Raw genomic sequence first — 27,558 nt, 5'->3', positions numbered from 1 at the left:
ATCACTACGGCTGTGTGAGGTGAGATTATACAATATCAGCAATGTCCAGAGCGTACAGTGGAAACCTCTACATTACAAGTTTGAAACCTCTGTGGGTAGAGCAAGGCGTCAATATAGGTATGACAGCATCTGCAAGACAGGGTGATAACACCTACAGGTTTAGACAGTAAGATACACAGAGCAGTAACATTGGCAGTCTTCAAAGAAACACCTTCAGGTCAAGGGACCCAGAGACATAGCAGCCTAATGTCCACCATATTGTGTGTGCCACCTTCGCCCAGGCCTGGTTTTTAGCTGGTTCTTCTTCCTGACCTTCCCTCTTACCTTTATAGGTGAGCCTATAAATCCCAGCATGCAAAATGCTATTGGTTAAAAAGCCAGGACTGGATATGCGTATAATCCATGAAATAGACCACTTCGTTGGGTTTGTTTGCTTGAAGCATGTCCAATATACGTGGTTTGGATCTATGCCGTTACCGCTATGTCCGTGTCTTTCATTTTAATGATTCATTGTATGTAAATGTATCTTATGTGGATATCCTGAAAGTCTGTCGTGAAGGCGGCACTCATTGCACTCTCTCATGTGATCTTTATTAGCTGTGATAAAATCCACTGTCTGCATGTCATTGGCTTTGACTAAAACCAACTAATGTTTTTTTTACATACAATCTTTTCAGCTGCCTTTTAAGCTGAAGTTTAGTTTATGTGCACCCCACGAAATATTGAGCCGAATGAAATTATGTTCTGTCAAGACGAATAATTTTGTAACTGATGCAGTTCAGCAAACTTTGCAAAAATCATTTAGCCTCTTAAAGATGATGTAAGAAATACTGTAATATGCTAATTAGTAATCCAATGTTGTAGCTAATGAACAGTGTTGTAGGTTAATTTTGACTTTTCAGTGATGATGAGCATCCTGTTTGTCTTCATAATAACTCTGCCCTTTAATTTTTACAGTAGATACAAACTGATGCTCATATAGTCGTCACGGCTAATACAACTACTCGTCTGAATGTTTCATTTTTTTAATTGTTAATTCTACATAACTGATTTTAATGGTTTTTTTCCCCCCACTTTGTAGATAAAATTGAAGAAGCACAAAAAGAGCTCCACAGTCCAGAAGACCTGCAAAAAGGTAAAAGTAACATATTCTAAGTTCACATTAATAATGTAGTTAAATATGTTGTTGGTGACCTCTATCGCCACTGCATCGGAGCTTGGAAATGTCGGCTCAGAAAAGAGGCAATCTGTACACTCCATCTACTGCAAAAATGCATGCATGAAAGGGCCACTCATAGGTTCCAGACTTGCTAAGTACCACCTGACGTGCGCTGGGAGGTTGCTTCTGTCTGTCTCTGTCACTTAATATTTTATTCTTGGATCTTCAGAACAGCAGATATAACACGGTGTGATCTCGACCTGCCTCTTGGACATTGACTAAAAGTAATATTTTTTTCTCGTCCAAAATGTTGCTCCCGTTTGGGAGTCCTGCTTTACTTTTTGGAGAAAGATTATGTGTGTTTCACATTTTCATTTGTGATGCACCCCTAACCATGCTGCACAGATTGTCTTTCACTTATAAAATCAGTAGCAACATTGGCTATGAGGGGGTGACCCCGGCTTCAGACAAAGAAATTCACTAGTGGGTAAATTGTACTTTAGTGCTCGAAGAAAGTCCCTGTTTGTATTAATCAACAGTCTCCCATGTTCCAGCCTACTGACGTTTTGTAGGGTGAGTAAAAGTGCCTGAAATATATGGAAAAAGTGTACAAGAGAGCGCAATTGATGAAACGCCTGACAATCTTACTCTTTATTGCAGCTACAGATATTATTTATTAGTTTTGTAATCTTACAGGATACCAAGTAGACATGTTTCAGCCAGTAATTGACTGTAGTAGTTCTCATCAGGCCTGTAACCTTTCAATGTGCTAGCAGGTCACTTTCTTTTCAATTCCCGTGACAACTACCTTCATCTAAACACTTAAAGTTGACTAGAAAAAAGAATGCATCAGTAGCTTCTTTTAGGGATTCTCCCCACTAAATAAACAGTAGGAACCATTATATAAAAACGGAAAGTACCTGTTGAATCTTTAATGCCAGTTGGTAGAACTTGGTTTGCAAATGAGAGGCAGCTTATAGAAGCGTCGTGTCAATTGACCCTTTTCTGTTGGATGAAAATTTCATAGGATTCACAACACAGCAGTGATATATAACACTGTCAGTGAGGACTGCGATGGACAAGGGATCCATGGTTCTTTAGGCCCTGGGAACTTTGGTATTCCTAATGGTGTGTGCAGAACTTGGACAAGAGGAAATTCAATAGGTGAGTTAACTCTAATTTAGATGTAACTATATTGTTTACCCGTGGGTCCACGGATGTTGGTTTGCCCTCCTCCCTGGACCTCAAGTAAAATCAGAGGTTCTCCCAGGGCTCCAGTCTGTGCTCTGGGGGAAGAAGCAGGGGTTGGGATAGGTCTTCTACTATAGCCAAGCTGGTGGAGACCTTGACCATCAGCTCATTCCTTGGTCTCCTGGCCACTTTCCCCACCTTGCTGAATATCTTTAGTTGTGGCATACCTTGCTGCTGACAGTCGAGTGTGGAGGGACTCTGCGGTCCACTTTTGAATAATCCCAGCCTGCGCCTAATTCGCAGCTAAAAGATAGAGGCAGATGTTTGGCAAGAGAAGCCTTCTTTAACCAATGTAATATATGGGTCAAAGCCCACACTACAAATATTGGGAGAAAGTCGAATGTCCTCTTATTAACAGCATTACATTCCTCCCTGTCAGATGGGATTTAAATGGATTGCCCAGTGGTTCAGGGCACAGACGCATTCGTGCTGGTCTTTCTAACTTCTTTTCCCTCAGCAAAACAATCCCACATAAAAGCACAAGAGTACAGCCACGTTGCTGCCAGTCTTTATGCACCCAGGTTTTGTCTGTAGTGTTAAATCAATGCACTGCAGAGCATACAACAGCCACGTGCCCTGTGAATACCTGGCTCCCAGTGTCTGCATTCTTTGCTTGTGCTCCCTCTTCTCCACTACAAAAGCAGTGGTGCGATAGCCTCACAGATCTTGCCTGCAGACAGTTAGATACCCATAACCGAAACGTCCACCACAGTAGGCATCTGCCGCAACCTACACTGACTGGCTCATGGGTAAGGACATGGTCACTAGAGCAGCTCGTAGCAGCAGTTTTATTGCTTCTATAAATCCATTTAAATATTAAAATGGGTTAATGTCACTATTATAGGATACATGTAGCAAAACAGACAGCTCCTATGTCTCATATGTAACTAGGAACCCTGTTGAGTGTGAAAGAGAGACGTGGTTTAGCAAAATCAGGTTGTCCCTTGTTAATACCTGAGCAACGAGCACAACTCTTCACTGTTAGTCTGGTTTTGTTGAGTTTGGGCTTTTTTCTGATCGACAACAGTCTGGAAACCAAAACTGCCCAAAAGAAATCTAAGCGTACACCCACGGAGGATAAACTCTGCAAACAGCGTGATCTGTGATAAACAGAGACTGAGAGATGCTTTCTGCAACACTGCTCCACTTATAAAGACTGTTAAGGGAACCTACTCCCCTACTCCCCCCACATTCTGCAAGAAAAATGAAGCTTCAGCTCAGTAGACCCAAGAAGAGAAACTGCATCACCTGTGGACGCTTGCGAGGAATATGTGGATATCTCATCAAAATGTATCTATTTAGTGTGCATAAAACATTCTCTTCAAAATGGCCTACAAAATGAGACAAACACTGTTGAAGAGTCTGGACTGTTTTAATGTATGTCACATCTTTAATTGTCAGCATTTGTCTTACTTGCCAGGCAGTTAAAGTACCTTGTATTGAACTGCAAAGAAATTTTCGGTCACCAATTTCACTTCTGCATCAGCCATAGGCAGAAGGTCGGCTCGGCATCACCACATAGCTTTTGGCTGAGGATTTGAAGCTCAGGACATGGATGCCGTAGTCCACAGGCCATGCATTCCATTTCCGCTAAGTAACAGTAGAATAGGACAGTGGTGCAGCTCTTACTTAAATCTATGTGCTATGTCTATTGCTATTACATGAGAAATTCAAGCTGATTACCGTGGTTCTGAAGCCATTCATCGATCAGAGGGAGGGAGATTGGCTAGGTGTAGTACAGCCTCGGCCCATATTTCCTTGTCTTATTGCGTCAGTGCTGCTGGGGAATTCTTAGTGCTTCGGCATGAGAAAATGTTGTTGGCTCAGTATCCTCCCATGATGTGAGCAGGAGTCTGCTTGGAACCTGTCAAAGATAGCCTACTTGTGTGCTATCAGAAGTTTCACTTCTACATGTCCCTCTGCGACTGGTTGCTCCAGACTTCAGCAACCTCTGCTGTTTCCCTGACTCACTGTTCTCACTGTGAATAAACCTTAGACAAGCCTGCAGCCTGCACAGAAGCTCCAATTCATCAGGCATACATGAGACACCTAATGAGCAGATGCAACCTCTTGCCTTCAGAGGATCCAAGCTCTAAAGGACACTCCTAATGCACCATTACCTGATGCTCCATATGGAGGTTTAGCACTTTAGAGACAAGACTCTTATATGTGAAATATATCTTGGTCTTGGCTTGGTGGGGGAGAGATTTCTTTTACTGATGACTTCTATCATCCATTATTTCCCTTGTTAAGGCACAAATTCTAAGTAGGGAGATAGTATGAGTCTTATGCATGGCAACATCTTACCACCCTCCTCTAGGTTTTAGAACAGCTGACTGTAGAACCAGACCCCTCAAAGAGGTGACGAAAGCACACATTTGGACACAATTGTGTTCTTAGATTCTTCATGACTTTCTAAGGTTTAGCTGAAAAATGTCTAATTTTGCTCCCCTCTTTAGATGTAATCCATTTTCAGTTCCTGCCTTTTGCTGACTTATTTTTTCAAGCATGTTGCTTCAAATAGATATTCCTTGTTAGGTCTGGTCTAGAGGCAGCTTACATTTCTCTCACTAAGATCGTGTATTAAAAAAAATAATACTTTGGTCGTTAAATTGTCACCCACATTTTTCTTCCACCCTCCACTACATACAGCATAGGGCAGTGGGACATCCTACTTCACGCCTTGACTGGGGTGCTTTTAATGACACATTTTTCTGATCACATGCTCACATCTGCCTAAAATGATGCTTTTTCAGTGCCAGTGCTGTTGGTGGTGGCCATCTCTCATTTTATTTATTTCTTGTTATGTACCATTTCTTTTTCTTTACTTTCAAACTTGTAATTCTATTTCATATGCATGCAAATAAACATACAAAACAATCCAATACTTTCCAAGGCTGGACCTATTGCTTTTCCAAGACTTGCTTGCATCGAAGGGGTATTGTTTGAAAGGCGCACCACAGCTGGATTTGTAAACGTGCCCAAGCATTTTTGCACTTTTCTTTTGTGTAGTAACTTTTTGCGCACATAAAATTACATCTGTTCCTCGAACTAATTATTTTAGTCCCCCAGTACTAAGAGTCTTTGGCATGGTACTATATTTTTATGCATATTGAGTAATATGATACCTATACAAATCCCGTGTGCACTTGTCATTGTTCTCTGAAAAACATAGTATCCGAGTTTTTGGTTGTTCTTTGACACTTTTCCTAAATCAAATTCAGGTGAACTCTTATTAAAAAAAAAAAAAAAAAAAATGTGAAAAGGGGTTTGCATTTTTTGCAATGATGTGTTTTACCACTGTAAACTAGTATTGTTAGAGCTTTTGAAGATAATTTAGAGAAGAGAACAAAAATCACAAAAATATAGCATGTAATAGTAACAGTTAATTTATTTTTCCATAACCTAGGCACGCCCTTGTATCGTTTTCCTGAAAGGGTGGGGAAGCTACTGGATCTTTGAAAACCATGTATTTACAAAGAATAGAAAACTTTAGGAACAAATACTCTTTCCTGAACTCAGGTTTTAAACATGCATCACATATTATTATAACGGAATTGTATTCCTAGAGTGCCCTGATACCACTAGGGCTCTTCTGGCGCTGGACACGCTGTGATGGGGATGGGGTTAAGAGCGGGGAACAGAGTGATGGTTAAGGGAGAACAATAATTGGCAAAGCCAATACGTCTCGCCTGTGCGAGAGCTATTGATTGTCAGTGTTTTTAGGTTGAGCGTGCAAGTGCTTCAACCTGTTGTAAGTATATTGGGCTTTTAACCACGCCCACCCATCACTTCCACTCGTTTGTGGGCTTGCCTTTCAAAAATCCTTTGTCATTATTGGTAAATGCTTTACGTTTGTTCCTCCTTGGGGCGGTTTTATTACAGCCTTGCAGACTGCCCCTGTTACGTGGATAATTGCATGATTGGCGATATGTTTGTGAGCGAACTTATTCTTTTTTTTTTTGTGTGTCTCTCTTTCTCGCATATGCTCATGGCGGCCATGGCGCTTTGAATCGGCTCGCTTATGTCAACTGTTTTACTTTTCATTTTCAATTTATGTGGCAAGAAAAATCCAGTTAGGAATGTGCAATGCTAATAGCTCTAACTCGAGCAAATGCGAGACCCATTGCATTGCCAATGCTGGTTTAGTTATGTGGGCCTGTATGGCTCGTCGTGAATTTGTTGGTGAAAATAGTGTGAGGGCTATAGAGGATGACTCCGGAAGTGTGACAGAGTGCGAAAGGTGATAGGCGTGTGGCAAAGGACTTAAAATCCTCAATCCTCTGATTCAAATTTGAGGGTCTCAGTGTACGTAAGATAAAAAAATAGTCTAATACTAGAAATATTTAATATGTACTACAAGAAAAATAACGAACAGTAACATGATTTCAGAGTTAACACAGTAAATCTACTTGGAAAATACTTTTATGTCATGTCAAATTTAATACTGACTCAAAAACTATTTTGATTTAAAAATAAACAACGTATGTCTCTGAGGAAGATGTGGTCTAGTGTCAACAGTGTTGCTGATAGACGGGGAGACTGGAGTCCTCATCCCGACTTCCCCACTGTGTGTGAACCTGACATAAATATCATTATCTGTGTCTGGTTCCCTGTATTTACCCCAGTCTGAAGTGCTTCGAAGCAGTTACCTCTCCTCTCACCCCTCCAGGCACACATTCTGCACTTGAGGTCTCGCCTGTAGATGTTCAAGGTCCTGGTATAAAAGAAGCCACTGCGCTATCAGCAGGTGGGCCCTGGAGCTCAGGTAGGCTGGTGACAGGGCTGGGGGAAGGAGTTGGAGATGTTAATATTAGTTAATTCATGGTATTAAAGTAGCCAGCCTCCGAAGGAGTGAAGGACAAGTCTTGGCGATATTCGCAGTCGTGATTTTCAGATCACTACGTTGTATTAGCACGTTTGTCTTCTGCAGTCGTTCACCTAACTGAGCCACCCTGCACAGCCCGTCATTCAAATCTTCCTCACAAACTGGTTATCGGTTCTTCTGTAGAGAACAGGGACAAGGTAGACGTTGTAAAATACATCTGGCCGATTCATTTCCAACTCTCCCAACCTTTCAAATACATCAGCCTGTCGGGAAGTCTCCGAATTTGACAACAGACTAGTTTGCCCCAGTGAAGCAGCTGAATTTGTCTGAAATATGCATTACTTGATTTCAGGGGAAGATAACATGTCTACCCAGGACATATATGTCCCTGCTTGCACGTTCTGGCTGCAACTTAAGTGAACCACCACAATGAGACGCACAAACAAGACTACTAATATTAATAATCGTTTTTATATATCAAGAACTCAAGGCAAGCCGCCATGGAGCACGTGCTTAAGAAATTCCCAACGAAAATGCTTTTTGTTGTAGTGCTTGCTGCCAGTCTCGCGGCTTCATGACGAGGTACGCAGCGTCAGTGCTCGTAGCGTGCTGCATTAACTCCCAGGAGTTTTTATTCCCCACTACACGGTTACTGTACCTGGCCAACACGTGCTGTGATGAGGATTGCACAGCACCAACACAGTGAGCTATCTGGTTCCGGCATTGCAAGATTGAGACATTTCCAACAATACTCTCCGAATGTGCAAGACTATACAGGAAGCAGATGTTAATGCAGACATAAAAGGTATTCCTGAGAAGTATCTGTGCAGAGCGTACCGCAGATTTCAGCTATGCACTAAACAGTGCTTTAAATGGGCCGGTACTCTCCGGTACTGAGTACCAGCACTTTTTTATTTTGAGAGGGAGAGTACCGGCTTATCTCAAGAAAAACGTAATACTTTTAATTGGAGAGTACCAGCACTTCTCAGAAACAAGCAGGTACTCTACTACAGAGTACCTGCACTTCTATTTTTCCATTTAAAGCACTGACTAACAGGAAGCAGACGATGCACGATAAACTGACTTCTCCTGCAGAGGAAAAACACCGGACGTCCCATACAGAAGGCTGTAGATCGCACTACACCGGTGCACTTGGTTTGAGTGTAGTGAGGCCGTTGTACAATAGCAGACGTTCCACACTCCAGACAGTTCATGGACCTGCCCTGCACAAAACTAGAGCCCCAGGGATAAATAATGAGGTGCAAATGCAGCTGACCACGTGCATTGTGGGGATGGCACTGGGATGCAATTGCCTGCACATACATTGTCAAGATAGCAGCACGGTAGGCGGGATAATGAACCTGCTGCTGCGTTCAGTACATCTGCAACTGATGGGTAGCGCAGGCCTGAAGTCCAGCACAGCAAGACAAAGACTGAACGTTCCATGCAAAGTTTAGGGCTAGAGGCATATAATGTATTGCCTCACTGTTGACCGAGTAAGTAGAATGTTCACCATGCTGCAACGAGATGGGACACTGGCACCTAAGTCACAGACATTACACAAATCCGTGGCACTCATCCTAGAGGTTGAAAGGCTGTGGGGCCACCACCTGAATACAAACTTTCGCTCGCGCAAGTTACACATGTTACTGCAGCGTGAGCTCAACCTGCTAAACTACCCTACTGTGACTGTAGCCTGAAGCTGACGGGTTATACCACCATCTAAGCAGCAGGCTTGTTTAGGCCCTAAATGTTAAACCCATTTGCCATCAATACTCCATGAGCAGTGCACCAGGAGCCCCTGTCCTATGACCCTCCCCTGCCACCCACAGCCCTACACATAAGTGGGGAGTTCTGCTCGATTGCTGAGGTCCTCCAGAGCGTAATTATCAATAGTGCAGCAGGTGCAATGACACCGGGGCCTGGGGTATTCAGATCCCACTGCACCACCCCAAAAATTACCATCTTGTACGACACAACCAGGTGTTATGAAAGGGTCATCTTCCTCACTTGCACCAGATTTGGGAAGAGGGGGGGAGTTTGGGAGAAGAAATAGTACTTCAATAAGGTCGGGAGCAGCACACGGAAACTGATTTAAGTTCGAATAATCTGTGCTTGGTCCCTGTTCCACAAAGGCAAACAAAACTGACGTTTGGGCTGTGCTGGCCAGGAGACTGAAAATGGAGCCGCCAAATGGTTAACGAGGGGCAGGCTGCAAGTCCTTTATTGAACACAATAGTGCCACAAGCAAGTTCATGCACTCGCAAGTTCGAGCTTAAAAAGGGAGGAAGAGGCCTCCAACAATTTGTTTGTGAAAGCCAAGTAGTATCTGTTACCAGAAAATTAAAACATTCTTTGACCATGAAGTTTGTCTAGGAAAGAATTCCAGTGTGTGGCAGCCAAATAAGAAAAAGACTGGCCACCACTGGCCTGTCTGCGGAGCCTGCGATTCATGGCAAAATGGGTGTTGAGGATTGAAGTGCTGAAGAAAGAGGTTGTTGACAAACAAGGTCTTTGTAGCAAATATGTAAAGCCTTGAAAATGCTCCTTGTAGCCACGTGTAGCTGGTGTAGAATGGGCAGAAGATGACAAGTGGATGTATGAGACGGTTTGCCCATGAGTAATCGTGCTGCAATATTTTGAATAGACTAGATCTGTAGAAGCCAGCAAACAGGAGACTTAAGTAAAGAAAGTTGTAGTGGTTGAGTAAAGCAAGCATGAGAGCCTGAGCAACTGGTTTCCTGCAGCCTGTTGTTAGAACTAAGAGAGTTTTTCTCTGCAGTCTGCGGTAATATCAACAAGTGGGGGATATACTGTTGGTCTGTTGAACAAAAGCCAGTTTGTCGTCAATAAGCAGGCACAGAATTAAGAAGGGAAATAACTTTTTTGGGATGAGAGCTGAGATGACTGATAAAGAAGAGGCTGGTTGGCGGGATTGTTAAGAACAGCAGGAGGAGATGTGGCCTTTGCAGTATTGAAGAACTGGTAAATAGTTACAATTTTGCCTTAATACTAAAAGAAATTAGAAAGTTCTGGAGCTTTGTCAGGGCCGACTGGTAGGAATCTGTGAACTGAGTTCAATAAGATGGCTAACAAACTAGATCAGAAGACTGAGCTTGAAGAATTCATGACTTTAGTAATGGATGCAAAACAGTATGAGGAGCAGTGTGGCACAATGGTTAGAGCGTCAGACCCTGATGCAGAGATCTGGCCCGGGACCAGGGTTCAATTCCCGCCTCAGCGGGTCTTGGGCTCAATTCCCTTAGACCAGATAATTCTCGCCTCAGTGCCTAATCTAATTAATGGGTCCCACTCTGTAACTCTGGGCAATAGCTTGCTTAATGTCCACAACGGCCCTGACAGCGCTTGGATGCCTGGCTTCACCCTAGGGGTGTGCAGGAGTGGGCACCTCACAGGGAAAAGCCAGGAGGGTTTCCACAGCGGTATGCGTACAGCGCCTTGAGACCCTAACGGGTGAGTAGTGCGCTATACAAGTGCGAAGTCTACAGTTTAACCCGTTGAGTTAGGTTCTTGTACTGCTTCAGCAAGAGGCGGTAATGTGAGTTGGGCACAGTGATATAGTCGGCTCTTAGCTTTAGTGAGCGCAGGCGTAAACCAGGCTACTGAATGTAAACCTGGCTACCGACTGGATTTTTCAGGTTTGCAGGGTGCGTTTATTAGAGGCAGGAGCATTAGCAGGATCTAAGAGACAGAGTATTTAGTGGCTGGCTCCAGCGCATTTAAGAAGGTGGGAAGAGACGAGAGGGTGAAGGCAAGATTATACTGCAATTTGTGGTTATTAATCTTGCTTCAGTTTAGAAAACAAGACCATAAAAGGCCTGGCTGACCAGCTAAAGATTAGAAAGTGTGATGCTAAAAGGGATGTTGTGGCTGGCTGGTTGTGAGAAAATAACAGGATGTGAAAACTATATCTTGAATTTCTCCCGCATATAGCTAGTTCTTAGAGAGACTGGCAGCGAGAGACTGATAGAAGAAAGCTAGTTCAGCTATTCCAACGAGATAAGCGTCCTCAAACTAAGTATTAAAACACCTAAAAAGAAAAATACCTTGATAATTATGTAAAAAAAGAATGTTGAAACCCGCTGAATAGCAGGTTGTCTGCCATAAGGAAAGATTCTGAGTGTGTGGGTGTGGGGCGGTGGGTGGGTAGTAAAGAAGGAAGTAGAGAGCTGGAGACCAGACTGTGAAAAATAATGGCCATTGCACCACCATCTTTAACAAGACGGTCCAGGAGGATAATGTTAAAACCTCAAGGAAGTACTAGAGCTAGATCATGCCCAGAATAGTCTTTAAGCCATGTTTCATAAGAAACCAAAAATCTAATTTCATGATAAAATCATATATTTCTGTAAAATGATGGGTCTGCGTTAAGAAGGACACAACACAGGGGTTTAACTGGATGGGATGAGTCATTATGTAGGGGAGGGCTGGTGAAAAGCTCAACTTAGGTGGCTGAGAGGAGGTGGTCGAGCAAGTGGCAATAGGAGTGATGGGGCAAACATTTGTTATGTGTGGGAAGAAGTGATTTTACCAGGGCTGGCCTTTGACCAGTTTAGTTACTCCATTTGTTCCCTAAACTTGAACTCGGGAGGTGGGGTGAAGTTGGGGGGGGGGGGTTTAAATGGTTTGGTGTATGTGTACTCAAGATGGGGTGCAAAGAGTGAATTGGACAACAATGAAGAGACCCGTTTCCCCAGATGTAGACTCATCTTTTGTGTCTCGTCGTAATGAAAAATATCTGTGCTTTTGTAGTTGGATTGTTTCACTTGTCACTATTCTGATTTGATGTCACCTATTTGTTTTGGTCTTGGAAAGTTATTACATGGTTGATGCTCTTATAGTAGATCGTAATAATAATGTACATGAAACAAGCTTGAGATCATGAGGTTTTTTTTTGGGGGGTTTTAAACGAACCACTAACCGGATGACATTGGTAGTACTTTAGGCCAGTGTTTCTCAATCATTACTGGAACCCGGGGTCACCCATTAAATCATTACTGGAACCTAATACTCCCACTGAATCATTACTGGAAGCCGACCAAGGACAAAGCAGTTTTAATTATTTGAACTACTAAAATATACACCATAATACAGAAACAGGCATTCGTCAAATAAATAAACAAATTATAAAAAGATCTATTTTTTAATTTTAATAGGAAGGTTGAATCTTTGAAATTCAGTTGTGGCCACTCTTTGTCCATATTTTATTCTGTTTGATGAACTTGCACTGTTCCCACGAATCAGTCTGAGGTTACTAACTTAATTTTCAGCTTCCACTTTCAAATTCCTTCAAATTTACAAAACTGTTAAACAAAAAAAATTAATTTGCTTCATTACTTATATACACTTTATTCATCTTTTAAAATTATTTAAATTTCTAAGCAATCGCAGGCCCCCTGAGTAGACTTCATAGACCACAGGGGTCCCTGGACCACAGCTTAAGGACCACAGTTTTAGTCAATTCTTTATTTTGCCACACATGATGAGGCTCCCAAATGTGGTGTTGGGTTTTAGGTTACGGCAACATAGTGAAAGAGTTTCCCCATATCTGCCAAGAGAATCCGTTTCACTTGTGACAACCCAAGACAGTTCCAGTGGCGACGGCCGCATAATAGAAGGGGAGGTTGGAGGAGAGGGGGGGGCGGAGATGCGGTAAACATTTTTTTAAAATTAAAAGAACTTACCTTGCCTCTGTCCCTGCCACCTCACACTTACCTTCTTCCAGTGTCACAGGCTCCCCAGCAATCCTGGCGCTGCTTTCATGTAAAACCTTGCATGAAAGCAGCACCAGGATTGGTCTGAGCGGCAGTGACTGCTGCTCAGACATTGCCCTGGGGTCTGTGCTGTTTCTCCAGCCCGGCTGTGTACACAGCCAGTCTGAAGAAACTGAAGTGCGTATGTGTGTTTGGCTGGCCGCAGATGGCCGGCCAAACACACATGCACACTTAGTTGTGCTCTCCCCTCCTTCACCCCTTCCACCTTCCATGGCACAGCCCGCACCTCCTTGCACTGCTGGCTGTGCCAGAAGCAGAAAAATAAAACGATCTGTCGCTTTGTCTGCTTCTGGCACAGCCAGTGGGACAACGTTCCTTCGCCATCACGAAGGAGCTGCCCCTGGACAGCTCTATACTTCAGCCAACAGCAAACTACATACTGGGGCAGGACCCAACATTACACCAGTTGTCAGTCAGGCTTCCCTTTACATAGGCATTATATACATTCATTTTATAATTATAAAACCGCTACTATAAAATATTTTTTTGTCATTAGATTAACGAAGATTAGGATTTATTTATGAAAATGCCAAAGTTGTGAATGTAGCAGGGTGGTAAGTTAATTTTACACATCATCATAAGCTTGTTGGAAACATAATGTCAATTCTTAGCAAATTTCAGTATGTGACGACCATGTTCGCTTTGAGTATGTGAATCATCAAAGATTAAATAAAGAGAAAGAAGGAGATGAGCTAGGAACTCCCTAGAGTGCACTGAGGCAGTATCACCAGTTATTGCACATTCCTTAGATGCCTACACACTTCGTTTGTTTACACAGTTTTATTGACTAACGTCATCACTCTGGCAGGAGTTCACATCACTGGACAGGATGCCAGGAATGACGCAGGTAGTTGTCATTTGCATGTATTTTATATCTCATTGTTTCATTTTCAACTAATCCCTACTCTTATGAGGAGCCAGTATCCCACACTTGAGTTTATTTTTCAGCCACATGTTTGGTTGCGTTTTCTACCGATCAGAATGTCCCCTCCCGTCCGATTATTCCAAGCAGATACAGTGAACACAGGACATTAAACCCCACCTTCAGCCTCAGTGAATTTAAGATCCAAGGTTTGATAACAAGTATAGTTGTTTGTCATAGCGCAGTTGTCCCTCTTAAAGGAAAGGAGGTGTATCCGTCTCTTTCAGGCTTGCCTCTCGGGGAAGGCTAACTTTTTGGTGTCTGCCAGCCAACTTACTTAAGAGCGAAGGTGTTCTTACCTAGAAGCAGACGGGGAATTTCTCATTTCCTACGTAAGGGGCCAAAGCAAGACCCCTTTTTGGGGAGCTTTTGACAAGCCAACCCATTAGAAACATCAGACTGCCGTTTGACTATTGTGGAACTGCCCTGTGCACTGAATCATTATTGTTTACTAAAACAAACATGGACCCAGAAGTAAAAATATTTGGCATTGTGTACGTTGATCTCAAACGATTTGGTTCTGGAAGCGATTCCTTCTTTTGGAAGTAATTGCATTAAGTAAAAATCCATTTGAAATAAAGTGTCAATCTTTAATATATTGTTATGCTTCCAGGAAAACCCAAAAATTATGGGAACAATTTGCAACTGGTGAATCCAGTTGTAGAACTGCACAAGAGGTACATCTGTGACAGGCTGCTACTCTCACTGTTCAATCTTCCCTCACAGATCTCTCCTTACACACTCCTCTCACTCTCCCCTTTTTGCCTTTGCCTTCACATATTTGCCTTCACTTACAAATACGCAGTGAGATTCTAGGAAAATGAAAGAAGGGGACAGATCGTTCCTCTACGTGTAAATCCATTCTGGTAACAACATACATGCCAATAAATCCGTTTCAGCAGCAGACTTCCAATTTCTGAAGTCAAAAAGTACTTTGTTTTAGCCCCCTCACCCCCAGAAAGTGCCTCTGCTTCAATAGAAGTCAATCAGGAAAATGCATTGCGACATTTTTTATTTTGACATATTCCTGTTCTACAATGTTGACATGCATGCAATAATACCCTGACTTTTTACATCAAGCTGACCACAGAACAAGCTGTCTGGTCTCGAAAGACCAAACGTGAACTTACAGTGGGCTTACAGCCCACCCATTGCTTACTATCAGTTGCCTTCATTGTCACTCGTTTACTTGCTTCCTGCTTGATGGCCTGCCTGCCTCTTCTTATGTTTGTCCCTCCCTTGGAGCATAGCATTTTCACGATCCTTTTGATAGAATTACAAGGTACCTTCCACTGCTCACATCATTCAGGGAACTACTTCTTTCTTTTTCATTCAGTAGTCCATGAGGGTGCTTGCGCTTTCTAGCTCTCACCTTTGTTTGCTTTTCTCCCCCATCCCCACATGCTATGTTGTTTGCCACCTCTCCCATCTTATCAGTTAAGGCACAGCAACAGGGGTATTTTTGCTAGAATAAGGCCAAAGACCAGATGTTAAGGGTTAAGGGTTGTTTTTAGATTATCTCCTGCATTCCACATGTTGCATGATTGTGCAAACTGCAGCACACAAGTGCTTTTATGAAGCACTTGTGTGCTGAGGTTTGCCCTATTTATAGGGGAGGGGCCATATGCAACTCAGTTAGCTAGTGTCTGAGGCACATGATGTACTTATGGTAATACATCTTCTGGAGGACAGTAATTCTGTGGGATACTGTGAGAGGACTAAATACTGGATCCTTTGGAAGGTAAATTAGGCCTTGGAAAGTCTTTCCCTTTACATTCTGACACTTCCTTATTATTGTTAAATTCTGTCCAGTTTAATGAGTAAACCATTTTTTGAAAAAATAAACCAGCCATTTTAAAAGTTTGAAAGCATTAAATTGAGTGTGCTGTTTTAGCTTCTTGACAGATGGCATTGATGGTGGAGGTAGTACCTCAAGTAAGTTTGAAAGTTTGGTAGCAGCTTGTAAATTCAGTGAGTCAAGCAGAATTGGCAACCAAGCAGCTGCAGATTGGGGAGGAGGTGAGTTGGTGTCACAACTTCTTTTAATTTTGCTAGGTTATTTGCCTAAGTAAGCTGACATCCATGAGACTACGGTCGATGCCTTGGCTACTAGAAAGTTGAACATTATACTCCTATGTTTTAATCTTATGTAAACAGTTAGTTAATTGAATTTTAATTGACTCATGGTTACTTGGGCCAAGAATAATAGCGCACAATTAGGATTTGGTGATTGTTTTAATGACAGGTAACAAAGAGAAACTGGCCCCTTGTGATGCAATTCAAATTAATTTCTTAGAGAATACTTTTTATTGCAAGCAACAAACAATTTAATTTAGCTTTTTCAAAATAGCCAATGGGAAAACAATATCAAAATCATCTACTTCTGCTGCGGACGTTAAACAATAGCTTAATTTACCAAATCAGAAGAACAGTAGTATTTCTACTGCACTAGTCAACTCCATAAAGTTGATCATTTTTCCTTTCATACAAGAATAGAAATTATCTGACGGAGTCCATTTATGAACAGGATGATCATCTGGCTAGTGGGTCTGATGATAATTTATCAATTGAGACTGAAAACTCTGCTTTCAATTTTAGGTCTTGATTATGACGTTGGCAGAGGGGATTACTATGTCACAAACGTGACGGATATTCTGTCCGCCATATTACAAGTTCCATTATATCCTATGGAACTTGGAATATGGCAGACTGGATATCCGTCACATTTGTGTCAGAGTAATCCCCTCCGCCAAGGTTATAATCAGGTCCTTAATCTGAACTATTTGTTTACAAATTGATCATTTTAGCTGAATTTGAAACACTATGCCCATATCCTAAAAACTTTAATATTGAGATTAATAACCACTAGCCCAAAAATAATCAAGCCACCACCTTCTGCTTTGGATCACGATGATACTGTACCATCATATGCTCTTTCTTCCTCAACAGGTCCTGTCTCGCAACTCTGTCGAAAACGAGTGACCCAGATTACATCATACATAGGCCTCCCAGTTTTCAGTTTTTACTGATTTTTACAGATAAGTACACACAATTTTTTTTTCCTGTCTGTATTTGTTTTTAAATACAGAAAAATACAGAAAATAGGCTTTTTTTTTTTTAATTATTTTTTTCCACTGTCGATCATAAGTGCAGGGTCTGTGGGTGACCAGACTGAGAGTAGAGGAGATTAAAAAACACAATAGATTTCCCAACTAATTAAGTGCATATTTACAGTTATTCATGCTATTCTACAATGCAAGTGTATTCAGATAACGCTATTGCACTGTATACTGCTGAAACCTTTTGAATATTTGAATGCGAGTATACATTTATCAGTTAAATGTGGAAAAATACCTATTGCAATTTCATTTATACAGTAAGCACAAAGTAAAAATGGATAAATACAGAAAAGAATAGCAAAAATAAATATGGATAAACATAGACAGAAATGTCATAACAGTAAATATCATAAAACCAGAGACCCTAATCATACATCATTGTTAAATGACCATAAGACCTTGTTGAAGACTGTTCCTTTAAGCACAGAACACATAAATGTGGTTTTACATCCGTTCACATTGTTCAATAAATATTTGGAAGTGGACAGCCAAATTGATACATTTCAGCTGCCCCAATTAAAATTGGTACTGTTTTAAATAACTACTGACAGCACTATAGTTTCTCAATCTACTTCAATGAACCAAGCTTCTAGCGGCCCATAGTTTTAGGAAGCCAGGTTATCCTCCCCACAGAACATCTGTGCAATGTGATTGCACATTCATATCAACCTTGTTCTACTGGAGGATTATGAGGTTAATGAAAACAATCCTATAAGCTCTAACTTGCGCTTTGACATTCCTGATATGGATATGCAGTGCGCTCCAATGCTGAATGCAATTACTTCTCACAGATTTTCCAGAAGAGTGTGGTGTTTACATCCAAATTTTAGTAAATGCAAATAAAAAAACAAATAGGAAATAGAAAAATATGCAAGGAAGTAAAGCAAAATTAGATTTGACTGTGAATCATTCTCTGGTACCTAGTAAAATCTATTCAATTTTTAATGTTTCTGGGATGAGGAATGTTAAGTCTGCTGTTTTAACTGGGTTCAAGACAAAAACTATGACTGTGACCACAAGTAACAATCAGCATTTTGACTCAACTACAGTTGAAAAGAACATCTCTCCAGCAAAAGGAAAAAATGGCTTGTAACTAAGTTGGCTTACATAGTTCAAAACTTAATGCCACAAAAAAGAATGTCCTTTAATCATGTGGCCACTGTAATTCTGAGACATGCCAATTTGATTTAAAACATGCTTGTTGGCATGGACAGTCTTCTGGTTAAACATTTACGGCCTGGTAACATTTTGTCATAAACATACAGTATCATCTGACCCATGTTCTAATACATAATTACCTGGCCCTTGCAAGCAACTAAATTCTACTGTGCTTAGATCTAATCTTTAATCTAATACTCCCGGCAACTCTAACCCTAATCAAAATCTAAAGGCTCAATTATTTAGTTAAAACCTATGTGACTTGGTCAATATGCAAACTGAGCTAACTCTTTTGTATTTGTTGGAATGTCCACATGAAATGTTGAGCACATATAACGTTTTAAAGTTTCTGTCTACATAAGTTAAGGTAACTTTTATTTTAAAGCAGACGTAATTTAATGAAACCACCAGTCTGCCTTGGGCATTTCATTCTTAGGTTGATAAAATGTGGGAGAAACAACCAGTCCTACTACCAATGGCCATTGTAGCAGAAAATGAACCCAAAAACAATTACCCTTGCATTTTAAGACCTAAACATTTGCTGCCATCTAGCAGTCATCTGAGTCATGTACTTCATTGCAGGACTTTTAAGGGTCAGAGTCTATTTTTCCAATGAAGATGACAACTTGGTAATGTCTTTATCCAGAGCTAGACAGATTAAAGATTTGTGTGTTGTAAATAATGTTAATGATAAAGACTGTGACAGGCAATGAGTATAATGCTAATCTTACCAGTTCTCTTCATTAAAGATTGAAGCAAGATATCTGATACACTGAAAACACATCTTGCTTCCTCTAAAGGATCTGGTGTTTTCACTAATCCTGGAAGCTGATAAATTATACATTTAATAATCTTGTCTCATATGAAACCTTTGCTTCAAAGGCATCAAGTCTTTTTACCTTGGTTAACTCTACCTTGGGCATCAAGGCATCAGAATTGAATGTTAATTCTACATTCATCCTTACGGTCAAGATTGAGTATTCAAGTTGTTATTCGTTTGACCAATGTGTACTTATTCTTAATTTACCTCTCCCCGCTGTTCCTAAATTCACAATAAGTTTAAAATCTGAATTATTGGGATTTGTACATTAGATTGAAAAATTGCTAATTCTTTAATAATAATTACTGGTGACTAAAATGCTAATCTGCTCAGTCATCGTGATTTTTTTAAACTGCAGACTCCATTGATCATCATTATAACTGGCCAGGGGCGACATTTAGTGATAAGCACCAATCTGCTGTAGATGAATTTATGTTTTTGACTATAAATACCTAGTTTAAATGGTTGTTCTAGTTCTGATCGCCTAGCCTAGAGCACTTATTTTTCTGGATTACACTTCCCTGCTTATCTCTGAATTTTATCGCTGCTCAGATGTTGAAATTACTCCTCAAAGCGAAAGTGTTCGTAAGAGTCAAACTTGCATTTTTTGGGCATATTCAGCCCATATAAGTAACATATCTCTCTTACAAATGCTCTTACCATCATAAACAACAAGAACATTTGATGGAATTATTGTCATCTGGAAATTTTATACACTTGCAATTTTATGAAAGACCTATTTCTTCAATTAAGTCACTCTGTTACTTCTAAACGGGATGCCTGCCAAATTTGGATGGAATTTATATAGACCTTTTTAAAATATTGATTATTTAATGAGAATTCTGATAATCTACTTCAAGTGAAGGGTAATAAAACAGATTTGACAGGCTTATTATTGACGCAAAACATTAGTTTAGGAAGACACAATTGATTTATTTTAAACCTCACGATTTCTTTATTGTGAGACTTAGCTGTAAAATATATAAAATAAGGCTATAGACAGCAAGTGTGCAACATTATGAGACATTGCACAAATATAGCTTGGCAAAACTGTTTGACAGTATAAAAATAGAGACACAAGATGCTACAAGCATTTAGTAAGATTTAATTTACAGTGTTGTAAAAATAATTAATCTTCATAATATCATATATGAAGTCTGAGAGCCTTTTTTAAAAATTAAATATGTATTCTGTAAATTTGACAACTGATCTTACTTGCTCCTTTTGGATAAACAATTGCATAATTATTTCTGAAAGTGAGTTACATTTGTTAATAAGTTAATAAAATCAAGCCGGTCATCAAGAGTTCCTGGCCCTCGAGGTATGCCCAAAGCAGTGCCTAAAAGCCATCCTTTGTTAGTGTGGCATGCTGAGTTTTTTTCAATAACTGTGGGATTATACTGCCTTCTTGGATGGATCAATTTTGCAGTCACTACAGAAGTGTGGTTTGTGCTTGAATCCTAAAACTGATTTTTAAATTGTGAGTTTGATGAAAACATTTAGTGAACATTTTATTAGGCAAATTGAATGGGCACAGTAAAATGTTTCCTTGAAATTTTCCAAAACTGTTCTTTGAACCAGTTATTCTACTGTTGACACTACCATGGCACTGAACATTTTGGTCATTCTCACTTCTCAAAAAAGCTTTGTCTGCTTTGTTGATTATTCTTTGGCTTTTGACAAGGTAGACTGGAATCTACGGTTTAATCTACGGTCTTCGGTTTAAATTACAATATCAGGGAATCAATAGTATATTGTTACATTTTCTGGTAAAAATGTAACCAAACGCCAGGGTGCAAACAAAGTGATGCAGTGGTATAGAAGTTCCCCTGAGATTTGAACGGCTAATGGCCTGAGACAGGGGTGTATCGTGGTGCCTTTTCTTTCATATATTGTAAATCTTGTTGAATATTTAAATCATGAAGATAGTATACCACTGATAGCGCATAGCTTAAAAGTGAACATTGCCTATACTGATGATTTGGTAATTCTATCGATGACACAGGGCTTCAGCAACAACTACACAGATCTGTGGGATATATCAAACCAGACTTCCTAATAATGCTTTGAAAACTGAAGTTATATGGTTCAGTTAAAAAAAGCTGCCTTTTTCATGGCAGATTGGCTCCACAAACCTTAAACCTGGTAACCAGTATGCTTATCTCAGTATAATCATAGGTAACAAGATAAAGTGCAGTGACAACTAGCCAGCCTGAAGTATAAAAGTAGTGAAATAGTTTTTTGGAGTCAGACTCTCAATTGATGTAATTACAAGCAGTCCTGTTATAGTGTTACTTTAGGAGTTCCTAGCTTGTCCATTTAATAGGATTTACACACTTTATGTTGCATTTTGTCAGTCAACCCCCACATTATTAAAGTTAAGATATTCAAAACCACACTGTAGAATGCAGAAGAAATTGGTATTAACTTTGCTATAGTCCTTACATAATCTTCAGTGCATTCATTTTTTTTTAACTATGTAGCAGTTGATCAAGGCACTCAAAAATCACCACTCAATAAGGAACTTTTCCTATCAAACCATTATACTGCTTTCTCCTTTAGAAATTGTATTCATTTGATTATTGGAGAATATCAATTACCATTTGTAGAAGCTATTGCCAACGTGTCGCTGTCTGCACGAACCTTACTTTTTAAATCTATCAAAAAAGACTGCTGAAAGTGACCATGAGTCTTCTTTATACTATACACTTTCTTACTATATCCAAGCTTCTTGCATGTGGAAAAGGCAGTTGTGTCTTGATTCTAATTTGCCTTTTAAGGTTAAATATTATTTTTAGCAATATAGGTTATTTTACATTTCAATTCATTAATTTTAAGGTTCCTGTCGGGAACTGAGGTAAAAATGTAAATCTTGTTTATGTAACTTCTCTATTGAATCTATTAAACATGTTAACTGTATATGCCTGGCTTTACTTGATTTGAGAAAACAATGGTACTACACCCGATATTTATTGAATGCGGTTGTAGAATAATCTCTGAAGCTACTATTTTGTATTTAACACTGAAATTAATAGATTTTGGAAGTGTTCTATGTCTTTCCTTAGACAAGCTATGGCCCGCTTATCAGAGGTTGATTAAGAAGTGGTTTAATGTTTGACTTGTATGCACTGTATTTTTAACATTAATACTGATTGAATTGCCAATCGTGTTTAATTGTGACTGGCTTTATCTGTTTCTAAAGATTACCATTCCATATTGGGAGAGGGCAGTCAAGCTTGGATTCAGATTCCTAACATGAAGGCATTTTACAAATCCAGAGTTTGAGGTTGATTTTTTTTTTTTTAATAGAATTTCTTTACTGACATTTTAAGAAAGAACAATAATACAACAACAGAGGAAAGGGGGAGGAGTGTACGGAAGCAAGTTAGAGTACAACTAAAATTATAATATTGACTCACCAGTAAACTGATACATTCAAGGCAGTTGCAATATGACATTGCCCGTATTGAATGCTGCCCGTGGTCTGACCATTGTGAAGTGAGTGGAAGTCCATGACTTCTCCAGTTTTCAGAAACTCCTACATCAAGGGTATAAGTGAGCAGTTGAGGGCAGGGCGTTAGGGGTGGTTGTGTGCATTACCAGGGAGGGGGAGAATTTGACACCCGGGGGAACTTCCTGCGTTCTGCCAGAGGAATGAGTCTCTCTATAATAGGTATGTTAGCAGTGGTTCCCAGATGTCTTTATGGCGGGAAAGAGGAGGCATGAACTCCCCAGTATGCTGAGAGTTGCTCCTGGCAGCAGGTTGCATCCTGCAGCCAGTTTTCCACTGTGGGAGCCGGTTGTTTGTGTGGTCACCTGTTGCTTGGCCTCGCACAACAGGTGGCTCAGATCTGGTGATAAAGGAGGGTCTCAAGTGCAGTGTGGGGTAGTGCCCAGTGGTTGGTGAATGTAGGCAAAAAGTGATCATCGGGATATAGATCTGCAGTCACGCACCCTCACCCCCTTTAAGTTTGAGGTTGATTTTTGTTGAAAACTAGGAGGCTGCAAGATCTGTCTTCTTCAACAGCTTTCAAACATTATTTCACGGCCCTGTGAAACCACACAATACAACAAAGGCTGACACTATTTAATTCCTACTCTCCAGACTGCAATATAAAATTAGCTTTTATTTAGTAAGGAAGTCATTCTAAGTGATCGCACTCATTCATATTTGACCTTTTGCATCCCCATGTACCTCAATACCACAGCCTGCAGTCTCTTTGAAATTTTCCTGCATATCTTCATGAGTGTTTTCTTCCTCAGGGACGGTGGTGGGGTGGGGGTTGAAATAAAACCAAATAATATATTTTTTTAAAAGCTTACCTTTCCAACACCAGCTGCCTCACTCCTGTACTCTTTCGATGATGTTGGTGTCCCAGTAGTCCGTGGGACACCAGCACAGGCTCCCCATGCACTGCTAGCGCTGCTGTAATGCTATATCTAACGTGAGAGCAGCGCCAGGGCTGGGTTGAGCGGCTTGATCTGCTGCTCAGACACTGCACGGGAGTCCGTGCAATTTCTGCAACCCGGCTCTGTAACGCAGGCGAGTTGGAGAATCTTAAGTGCGCATGTGTATTTGGCCAGCCTAAGACAGCCGGCCAAACACACATGCTCACTTAAGTCCACGCAAAGTTATGTGGTATGCTATGATTGCGCTTAGTCAAAAAGCATATCCGTTTAGTTCTGGGAAGATAAATATCCAAGGGCAACTAGAAGGCTAATGACATTAAAATATCATAAACCTATAGTGCATGATGGCCTAATGTGTCTTGAAAAGCACAGCGTCCTTATATATAGAAGCAATAAAATGTCCACAAAGGTTTTAAGTGAGGGTGTACGAAGATGCTCTCAAAATCTCTGAAAAGATGTAGAGAGAAATAGGGTGATCTGCATCCTCTTCTGTTGTATTACCATCACAGTGTTAAGCTTTGTGATCAGATTTGGAACCTGTATTTTTCTCACTTGCAGCAGTTTGTACACCAGTTTGAGGGCCCGTAATTTGGAGTAGTTGTGGGGCGGATACATACAAACACACAGACACTCTTCTACATTCACATACAGATATCCACACACATTCACTCACACCCAAGTATTCGCAAGCATGCCCACATACACCCACTGTTAACAAGCACATAAACCCATTCACAGCACACATACACAAATAGACAAACATTCATACATGCACACACACAACCAACATATAAAAAAACTTACTGGGCCAGGTGTAATCTCGGTGGTGGGAAGTAAGGTTTGGTGGTTCCTGGAGGCTTCATGGAAGGGAGAACAGGTAGATTTGACTGCCTGTTCTTATTGGCTGACCCGTGACAAAGTGAGCCAGTGAGGAGTACCTAGACACAGGGTGTGATGCAGGCTTGTGAGACTTGTTGACTCCATCCTACTTTTTGAGGAGCGTCACTGATGGGCACTCGGTCTCAGAAGAAGAACATGTGGTGCCCTGGTCCAAGTCGGTCTGTGATTCTCCCACTCATCATGAGGGGGAGGAGCTTTCTGCATTTTGCCAGGCTGAGGAGGTCACATCCACAGGACTGTGAAACCTTTAATTTGACTCAGGCAGCCACTCACCTGCACATTTAGTGCTTGCAGAGTGCATGGCTGCTCGATCTGAGCATGAAGAGTGTATTTAAGGCTGACCTTTGCTCAACCTACTCCCCATGTGTTGGAAAAAGGAGGGGTGAAGCACCTTTGTCCTTATTTTCTGGCCATGCCTTTTCAGTTATGTAGTTCGTTATATTAATGTTCTGTTTATGGTCTGGCTTGGCAGCACAGTTATTGCTAGACAGTTATATGAACATCACTAGACAAGGGCTTTGTTGGAAGCCAGTACTATGTTTTGATTGGGCAGAAGTTCTGGGCTTCCACTAAAAAGTGCTTGCCCTCTAACAGCTGTGATCATTTTGGTTATTTTTCCAACCAACCAGCTTGAACTTTCAGGGTACACACAACATTGGAATGCTATTAAAGTCTATTAGATAATTTATGTTGTTTTTCTGTGGCAGCAGCACAGATCGAAGGAGGGCAGTCATCAACCTACATGAAATTTTAGGTCTGGCTTGACAGTGCAACTGTCACCTGACCTTTTAACCTACACCAACATTATTCTACAGTTCTTTGCTTCCTCACAGATATGTTTCTATTTCCATGCCCTTTCTCCCACTATAGGGCATTTCTTCACTGCAAGGGAACTTTGTCAGCTCAGCCTGCCATTTAGTACTGACTGTATGCACTCTATCGAGCCTCACAAGCCACTCCGTATCTGTAAGGAGTGTAAGCTAAATGTCAGGGTTTTTGAACTACATTACATGGCACCTAGGCGAGCAACATATTATTTGCAGGATAATCACAGATGGCACATGCTTCTGCTCTACTGCAGGTCAGTGCCATGGCACAGCACTAAGTTATTGATTTTCTTAGAAGACAAGAAACCAGAGGCTCTGTTTCTTATAGAGACCTGGCTTAGAAAGGACTTCATTCCAGATATATCTATGTCCCACCCTCAGGGATACTCTATCGCAAGATGTGATCGAGAGGATAGAAGGAGGGGTGTAACTATGATCTTAAAGGAGGAGTTTAAAGGGAATTTCACACATACTGATGTTTCGGGGAGTGAGAGCCTGCACTTCTCTGTTGACCTCTCCTCCACCTTCACCTTATCTGCAATACCGTTGTATAGGCCCTCTGGGGCAGCCTCTGTTTATCCAAGTGCTGCCTGACTTAGTTGTGGAACTAAGTATTCCGAAGGCTAACTTCACGGGACTGGAGTTCTTTAGCTTGCACTTCGAAGATGATAGATGTAATCATGCTAAAACGCTAGTACAAGATTTGGCTGCCTTACAAATAACCCAACTTGCAAGCTTCCAACACATAGATTAAGCCACCTACAAGACACTATTTTAAACCCTAATATTACAAACATGACCCCAGGTGATCCAATCCCAAAACCCTGGTCAGATTATTGCACTGTTCCCTCTGTTTTTTTCACTACAGGGACCATAGTCAAGCAGCCTCTTCCACCCAGACTAAGGCATTGCTGGTCAAAGCTTGACACAGTGGAGTGAGAAAGTTCCCCCTCTAACTCTGTCCCTACAATGGAAGGGGATACCACAGATGGCTATAACACGTTTGAGAGGTAATTAAGCAATTTCTTGAACACCATCGTCTCTCTGAGGCTTCATCGGTCAATCGTCCTGGTGGGCGTGCCCAGTGATCCACACCTGAGCTTGCTTGATTAAAGAGGAAGCTAAAATATTGGAAAAGATATGGAGGAAAACATACTATAAATTTAGCAAAGTAATCTATACGAAAGTTAAGAAAAAATATCTATATGCTATAAAATAGGCAAGACTCTTGCACTTTAGCACAAAGACAGAAAATGCCCCCAATTCGTCCAACGAATTATTCAAGGTGTGGTGATCACCCTCATGAAGCCACCCAGGAGTTTATCTGGTCGTCCCCCATCTGCCAACATTTTTCCTTGTTGAAGTAAACACAATCCTCCTTTTCCTGCCAAAAGAATCTGGTTCTAGTATGACCCTACATGCTGAATACCTGACCAAGGCCAAATTGATTGTATTTCCTGCCATCAGCATTGATGTCACTGAAGAAACCCTTAAAACCTTCAAATCAGGTTCTCCGCTGGACCCAACCCCCTAAGCTTACTGAGGAAAGGGAGCAATGCAGTCTTGCTCATTTTTGACAGAGATCTTTAATCATTCCTTGGACAGTGGGAATGACTCCCCTGCGTGGAAACACGCAATAGTGAAACCCCTTCAATAAAAAAAACCCTGAGCAGATCCATTACATCTTGAAAATTATAGACCAATTTCCTTGCTCCCAGTGGTGAGTAAAGCCTTAGAGAAGTACGTGAATAAACACCTGTCTTCCTAGCCGGAGACGCAAGCCATTTTACAGCCACCCAAACAGGCTTCAGAACGAACAGTAGAACAGAAATTGCCTTGCTAGCGGCCACAGAATAACTCAGGTCAATCTTGGATCAAGGCAACTCAGCAGCTATGATTATGTTAGACAGGAGCGCGACTTTGCTACCATCTCTCATCCTGTCCTAATACAAAGAATGGAGGACGCTGGAATCTCTGACACCACACTCAATTGTCTGGAAGCCTTCCTTGAAAACAGGAGCTATCAGGTTTGTGAAGAATCCATGCTTTCTGCTAATTATCCTTTAAAATTCAGGGTCCCACAAGGCTCTTCCTGAAGTCCCACATTATTTAACCTATACGTGAAGCCCCTGGCTGAGATAGGGCAAGCAGACAGCCTTGCACTAGTATTCTACGCAAATGACACTCAGATTGTCTTATCTCCTACCCCAGAAACAGGGAAACCCTACCTAACCAACTGAACGCCTGTTTAAAACAGGTTACAGATTGGATGTCTGTGAGTAGCTTAAAATTGAACAAGGATAAGATGGAAGTATTAATCATCAGAAACAATTCCTGATGTTGGCTAGAACATTTGTGGCTGGATAGCC

The 27,558-nt window shown here is 41.0% G+C and overlaps 1 protein-coding gene across 1 annotated transcript in view; it reads left to right on the top strand.

Moving 5' to 3' along the window:
* Window positions 1-27,558, top strand: part of HIVEP1 (HIVEP zinc finger 1) — a 453,353-nt gene that overhangs the window by 248,001 nt on the left and 177,794 nt on the right. Inside the window, exon 3 of the mRNA XM_069218827.1 lies at window positions 1,082-1,135. Coding sequence (XP_069074928.1) covers window positions 1,082-1,135 — 54 coding nt within the window. The remainder of the gene's footprint in view (window positions 1-1,081; window positions 1,136-27,558) is intronic.

The sequence above is a fragment of the Pleurodeles waltl genome, chromosome 2_1 (assembly GCF_031143425.1).
Source record: "Pleurodeles waltl isolate 20211129_DDA chromosome 2_1, aPleWal1.hap1.20221129, whole genome shotgun sequence".
NCBI classification, from domain to species: domain Eukaryota; kingdom Metazoa; phylum Chordata; class Amphibia; order Caudata; family Salamandridae; genus Pleurodeles; species Pleurodeles waltl.
The sequence above is the reverse complement of the archived record's forward strand: the minus strand, read 5'-3'. Positions and strand labels throughout refer to the sequence as shown.